The sequence below is a fragment of the Gastrolobium bilobum genome, unplaced genomic scaffold, assembly GCF_033153095.1.
Source record: "Gastrolobium bilobum isolate Gb01-03AN ecotype WA unplaced genomic scaffold, APGP_CSIRO_Gbil_v1 utg18084, whole genome shotgun sequence".
NCBI classification, from domain to species: domain Eukaryota; kingdom Viridiplantae; phylum Streptophyta; class Magnoliopsida; order Fabales; family Fabaceae; genus Gastrolobium; species Gastrolobium bilobum.
The window spans coordinates 40,515-48,114 of record NW_026899800.1 but is presented as its reverse complement, the minus strand read 5'-3'; the positions used below and the strand labels follow the sequence as shown (position 1 = coordinate 48,114).

The 7,600-nt window shown below is 39.6% G+C and overlaps 1 protein-coding gene across 1 annotated transcript; it reads left to right on the top strand.

Moving 5' to 3' along the window:
* Nucleotides 1-510: 510 nt before the first annotated feature.
* LOC133293611 (uncharacterized) lies at nt 511-1,510 on the top strand. The gene is made up of 2 exons (XM_061492202.1): nt 511-651; nt 929-1,510. Exons 1-2 carry the CDS (start codon nt 511-513, stop codon nt 1,508-1,510), a joined length of 723 nt encoding a protein of 240 aa, XP_061348186.1.
* Nucleotides 1,511-7,600: the final 6,090 nt, after the last annotated feature.

Genomic DNA, 7,600 nt, shown 5'->3' with positions numbered 1-7,600 from the left:
TGAAGATCTTTTAAAAGGACACTCATATTATAGTAATAGGACTACGTGTCCTTTTTTTTTGTCTTTACATGTTTTCCATGAATATTGCTACGTGGAATTGTAGAGGAGCAAATAAAAAAGGTTTTTCCTTATTTATTAAGGATATGAAACTAAAATATAATATTAAGATTATGGTGTTAATAGAGGTTCGAAAAAGTGGCACCAAAGTTGATAGAAGAATCAAGCAGTTGGGGTTCGATGGTTTATTGAATTGGGATGCAGTTGGGTTTTCAGGAGGCATTTAGGTTTTGTGGGATCAGAGAGAGGTTGTTATCAAGCTCCTTGCACCACATAACCAGTTCATGCATGTTGATGTCAAGTGGCTGGACAAGAACAAGAATGAGGTAACAACCTTTGTTTATGGTAGTCCTAGAAGGTGAGGCACATGCTTTTATGGGAATAGCTGGCTAATTTGGGGTCTCTCTGTTAACAAACCTTGGCTGGTAATGGGTGATTTCAACCCGATAAGCAATGACCAGAAGAAGAAAGGAGGGTGGTCTGCTTGTTCTGGCAGCATCAGAGAATTCAACGATTGCTTGGTGGAGTGTGGACTTTAAGACATTGATTTTAAGGGCCTCTTATTCACGTGGCATAGGGGAAACCTTAATGAACGTATAGATAGAGCCCTAGTGGACACGAATAGGTGAACTACCTTTCAAGATAGGTACATTCTGCATTTACCTTATTTTCTTCGAACTATTGTCCTATTCTCCTTTGGGAAGGGATGCAGAGAAGAGTAACGTAACATAATCACCCCTTTAAGTTTCTTGTGGCCTGGCTTACTTGTGAAGGGTTTAATGAGCTAGTTAATGATTGTTGGTAAGGGGGAACATCGTGGGCTAATGCTAGCATCCACTTTCAGAATAAAGTTGTGGTTTGGTACAATTAGGTGTACAAGGCGGGTATTAGGAGGAAGAGTCATTTGCTTGCATGCATTTCAGGCATTGATAAGAAGCTCCATAGCAGTATAAATGCTGCGCTCGAAGGGCTACATCAAATTCTCTGGGCAGAACTGCATAAAATTTATATACAGGAAGAGTTGACGTGGTTTCAATGGTCTAGACGCCAGTGGTTGGTGGATGAGGACCGTAACATGAGATTTTACCATGCTTCCACAGTGATTAGAAGGAGACATAACAAGATTCTGATGCTGAAGGATGAAAGGGACAATTGGGTTGGGACTCCTGAAAAGCTCAAGTCCATGGTGGTCAAGTTTTTCAAGAATGTGTACACGAATGATGGGGCTATTTTACATCCTTTCCCGATTACAGGTCGTTTTCCTAAAATAAACAGTATATTTTTCATCCAGCTTCACCGTCCTCCTAGCCGGGAAGAGATTAAGGATGTTTTCTTTAACATGGATGGTTTGAAGGCGCTTAGACCAGATGGCCTACATGCTCTCTTCTTTCAGTCTCAGTGGCCTACAATGGAGGTGTCAGTTATGAGGCTTATTGAGGATGTTTTCCTTTAGCCCGAGAAGATAAAAGCCATAAATCAGTCCCTCATTTATCTTATCCTGAAGGAGGACAATCCAGATTCTATACGGAAGCTCCGCCCTATTAGTTTGTGTAATGTTGTGTTTAAGGCCATTACCAAGATTGTGGCTAATAGATTGAAACCTCATCTTGGAGCTCTGATTATGCGAAATCAATGCAGCTTCATAAATGGTAGACATAGCAGTGATAACATCATTATAGCACAGAGATCATGCACTCAATAAAGGATAAGAGATGAAATGTTGGTTGGATGGCAATCAAGGTGGATTTAGAGAAAGCTTATGACAGAGTCAACTGGAGATTCCTTCGAAATATCCTTGAAGATGTTGTCCTGAATCATCAGATTGTGGAGTTGATAATGGCAGCAATCTCAACGATCTTTATGAGTGTGCTATGGGAGGGAACAAAAATAGAGGATTTCACCCCTACATGAGGAATAAGACAAGGGGACCCTTTGTCCCCTTAACTCTTTGTTCTTTGCATTGAGAGGTTGGCTCACATGATCCTAGTAGCGACCAACAAAAATGATTGGAAACCGGTTGTGCTGAAAAAAGAAGGGTCATCTATCACTCACTTATTTTTTGCAGATGACTTGTTGTTGTTCACAGAAGCATATCTTCAACAAGCCAAGCTCATAAGTACTATTCTGAGTTGCTTTTTGTGAATCCTTTGGCCAAAGAATTAGTAAAGACAAAACTAGGATCTTCTTCTATAAAAATATGAATCATATAAGAGCGAAAGAGATAGTGCAGGCTATGGGTTTTCCCATTGCTGCGGACGGAGGAAGATACTTAGGGATTCCTCTTTTATCTAACAGAGTTAACTCCGCCACATTCAACTACATGCTACAAAGGGTAGATAATAAATTTAACAACTGGAAAAGAAACTCTCTATCCCTGGCAGGTAGGGTCATTCTCATACAATCGGTCATTGCTGCCACGCCATCGTACACCATGCAGACGTGCTATCTTCCTGTGAGTACGTTCTAGGGTTTAGAGAAAAGATTGAGAGATTTCTTGTGGGGATCAATGAATGAGAAAAGAAGGATACATCCAGTGGCTTGGGGATAGAGTTTGTCAGCCGAAAAAGAATAGGGGTATGGGTTTGAGGAGGATGCTAGAAACTAATCAGGCATTTATGATGAAGATTGGCCATGGGCTGTTAACCCACAAAGACAGTCTTTGGGCTCAGGTTTTAAGGAACAAATATAAAGTGCAGGATGAGCTTATGCCAGAAATTAAACATACCAATCAATCATCGAATCTTTGGAGAGGCATTTATAAAGTCTGGCACAAGGTTATCAAAGGTTCTAGAATCCAGTTAGGTAATGGACAACAAACCAGTTTCTACAAGGCAAACTGGCTTCCTGGGAATGATAGGATTCAACTTAAGGAGGGGGTTGAAGACATCGCTGATGGCAGTGATTGGAATGTTATAGACTTCGTAGACAACCACGACAGTTGGAATTGGGCTATGCTGGAGGAATTTGTTTCACCAAATTCCATTGCTGCAATCGCAAATGTATTGCCTCCCCACCAGACCAAGGACCAGACTTTGTGATATGGGGCTGCACGAAGATGGTAGATTTACAACAAAGTCCGCTTACGGTGTACTTATGGAGAAGGAAGATCAAACTGTGTCCGTGAAGGTGGCTTGGTCGTGGAAAGGCAACAGGAGGATTCAAACCTTTCTTTAGATAATATCAAATAACCTTTTATTAACTAATAAGAAAAGATTTCAAAGAAAGATCTCAGATAATGGGTGTTGTACTAGGTGCAATGAGGGGGAGGAGGATGTGTTGCATGTCCTTAGAGATTGCAAGTGGAGTAGAGAACTATAGAACTCTTTGGGCGTAAATCACAGATGGTCTGAGTTTTTCCAAGTTCCCTTGCTTATTTGGTTAAAGAATAACTTGAGTAGCACAAGTCTTGTCCATAACTATGAGTGGGGGAAGTTGTTTGGTACGATGTGTTGGTTTATTTGGAGAGCTCGCAATAGCTAGATATCTGAGCAGAAGGTTGTGGTACCATAATCTTCTATTAGGAGAGCTAAAGCCTTTGTTTCTCAATCAGATGAGGCTCATAGAATTCTCAGTAGTCATGGCTTACAACATCATGACAAGGTGGAAAGATTCATTAGCTGGAGCTTTCCTACCGATAATTGGTATAAACTCAATGTTGATGGCTCCTATTGTAGGGAAGGACATAGGTCTAGTTGTGGGTGTGTGATTAGAGACGCTGCTGGCAAGTGGGTAGCTGGGTTCTGCAAGAACTTGGGGTCAGGTTCCTCCACTAGAGCTGAGCTATGATCCATCTTGCACTCCTCCATGTTGAATCTCTTCAGGATCTCCTTCAAGTACTTCTTCTGACAGATAAAAAATTTCATTATGAGTTTGCCTATCCTCCATCCCTAGAAAATAAGATATCTCACCAAGATCAGTAATTTCAAACATTTTCATCATCTCCTTTTTAAATGCAGTAATATGAGAAATATTACTCCCTGTCACCAATATATTATCCAGGTAAAGAGACACCACCACTAAGTCAGATACTAACTTCTTGAAATATAAAGTGGATTCACTAAGACTTTTCTCGAAACCCAAACCCAGCAAGTGCTCATCCATCTTGCTATATCATGCTTTGGGAGCTTGCCTAAAGCCACAGAGAGCTTTTCTCAACAAATACACCTTCTCCTCCTGACTTGGTGTGACAAAGTCTTCTAGTTGATCAACATAAATCTCCTCCTGCAACACTACATTCAAAAATGCAGATTTCACATTTAACCGATACACTTTCCATCCTTGTTGAGTTGCCAAAGCAAGAGTCATTCTGATTGTACCCAATCTTGCAACAGGAGCAAAGGTTTCTGAGAAATCAACTCCCCAAACTTGTGCATATCCTTTCACCACCAACCTGGCTTTATGCTTATTCACTGAGCCATCAGGATTGAGTATGGTCCTGAAAACCCATTTCACTCAAATTATCTTCTTGCCTTCAGGCTTTTCCCCTAGCTCCCATGTCTGGTTCTTTTATATCATAGCTAACTCTTCCTTCATAGTATTCATCCACCTCTGATCACTTTTAGCTTCCTCATAACTTGAAGGTTCCAAAACAGCCACACTACACCTCCGATATATAACATTCAGATATTAGGTACCTCTAACTGGAACATCATTTACCAGCTCATCAGATTCCTGTGAGACCTGCTTGTGCTTGGCTTGTGGCTCATCTATCCAGTCTCATTGCTCATATTCTAGGAACTGAACATCCCTACTAGTGATCACCTTCTTTGTCTGTGGTTGATAGATCTTGTAGGCTTTTGACACTACATTGTAGCCAACGAAGATCCCAAGTTCAGCTTTCTCTCCCAACTTGTCTCTCTTGACTTGTGGAATGTGAGAAAAACACAGACAACCAAACACCTTCAAATTTCTTAGAAATGGATTGAAACTAAACCAAACTTCAAACGGTGTCTTCTTCTCTAATACCCTTTGATAGGACGTAAATTCGTTCCCATCTAAGCCCTTTTTGATGGCAAAATACCTTACGTTCCCTCATCTGATGAGCAACTTCAGCATGAAAATCACTTGTTTTACACATTTGTGACAAAAACACAGTGGGGGAACGTATGGTAATGTATTCCTTTAAAATATATTAAAAGGGGAACAGATTGAGAAGCATTTAATGCACCTGCTCCACTCATATAATGCCTATGTCCCTTTTGCAGGAAACGTGGAAACGAAGTCTTCTAAAAGCAGAGGCGATGCACCATTTAAGCACCAGGAAACGTGAAGAACAGAGAATCAAGAGTTCTCATTGGCCAAGAAGAAAGCAAGGCATGGGGGGACTGCAGAAAACGACTAATCATCAACAAATACTGTCCCATCAAGCAATTTGCAAAGCTTCTAAACACTGTTGCCACCGCCCCGTCCCTTCATTCAAGAAACCAGCTCCAAAAGATTTACAAGACTGCCATACCTTTTCTGCCTATAAATAGGACGTCCCAAACACAAAAACATCATCGAATTCTGGAGAGATTGAAGTCCTAAAAGAAAAGATCACCTAGTAGTAGTTAGTAGTTTAGTTTTATATAACTGTAACTGTAGTTAAGTGACAACCCTTCTTCTCTGTTCTGTATCATCCCCTAAGACTCCTCACGAGCATTAAACCACCCTATTCATCTTTATGTTTCATTGTAAATTGTCTTTCAATTTAATATAAGTGTTTCTTCTTTTCGTTCCATTCGTTATCTCTGAGCTGAATCTTGGGTCTATAGGACTCCAGTTTAGAATAATTATGTTTAAAATATCAGCCATGGGCTGAACTATCTATGGAACAGATAAACTGCAACACCCTTAAAGAATTATTTTCGAAACTCTTGACCGAAGCTTTTTTGTATTTCTTTGGCTAAGTAAGCTATATTCATTGTGTATCAATGGAAAGTGAACACATACTGAGAAAGGAACTTCCATAAGGAAGGGATTTCAGACAGCTTAGCCATTGGGGGCAGGTAGTGTCATGGCAAAAACACTATTGGTCACCTTAGGAATAAGGGGCCGCTTCGTCCACTTTAAGGTTCTGTATTGAGTACCTAATGGAGTCAAGGGAGCCATAGGAATATGAAAACTTGTGAGTCATCTAGTCCATGAGCTGAGGAATCGGAGTTGGCAGATAAGAAACTGGGACAAAGCCAAAAAGTGCTAAGTCTTGAGCAGAGGAAATAACTATTTAAGAATGGAGCAGTGAATCTGTTCCTTCTGTTAAACTATTTTTAAAACCATCCACTTGTTGTCTCTTAATTATAGTTATTACTGTTTTATTATTTTTACTTTATTTAATCTTGTATCTACCAAATCTCCAATGATTATTATCTCACCTTCTTCTAAACAGGAAGGATCACATATATAACGCAGCGAGCAATTGTTTGCCATCAGACTGAACTTACTGTTCCTGAGGAACGTTGTCAAGACAGTAGGGAACGTTTGACCAGACAGTTCATTCACTAACTTTTCTTCTCATTTTCATTCTTTATAAAATAGTATAAGACAATATTTAGAGTTCTATCCTTGTGGGAACGATAATCTGGGCCTTAATACACCCATTATTACTTGATGCGTGCACTTGCGCACTTGGGTTGGAAGTAAGGGAACGAATCTGTGTTCTATCACCAACTATGTAGCACCGATACTGACACGGGACACATGACACGATACGACACGACACTCCGACACGTTAATTCTAAAAAAATATTAGATTTTGACACGTTAGGACACGTTTTGATATTAAATAATATTTTTAATTTATGTAGTGTATATTATATTTAATATTCAATAACTTAACAGAAAAATGAAACTGAACTTATAATATTTATCAATTTTGCAAAGAAACATAAGATATACCAAATATTTATATTAAACTCAATAAAACGGTAATCGTAATCGAACGAATCTAGTAGTTGGAACTAAAAACTCAACACAACGAAACCTTTGAACCCTTTTTGAATTACTATAAAACTTGCTGAAGTGTCGGGGAGTGTCGGAGTGTCAGAGTGTCGGGAAGTGTCGGACACGACACGTCAGGATTTTTGAAGTGTCGGTGCTTCATAGATCACCAATATAGAATAGAGGAACGTCCCCCATCAAAACTTATATTTTTCCACCATCAGCAAACCACCCAACAAGTTTTTGGCGCCGTTGCCGGGGATAGCAACACTAAATTTTTTTCTTATTACTGTTTTAGTACATACTCTGTATACTTGATTTCTTTTTTTTGTCACTGAACCTGCTGTTCATTTAACTTGTGTTTATGATTTAAGAGTGAAGAGTGTGAAACAAACTCTGACCACTCCATTAAAGTACCTGAGTTTCTCTTTGATCCTGAACAAGAACGTACACTTCATAGAAGAAAAAGAAACCTCAGGGAAGAAATTCTTGAAAACATGGCTGATCACAATAATAATGAAGATGTTCCTCCTAAGCAAAATTTCAGAACTCTGGCTGCTCCTTTCAGGAACAGGCCAGAGAGGGGAGTAATCCTCCCTCCTGTAGCATCCAATTTTGAACTGAA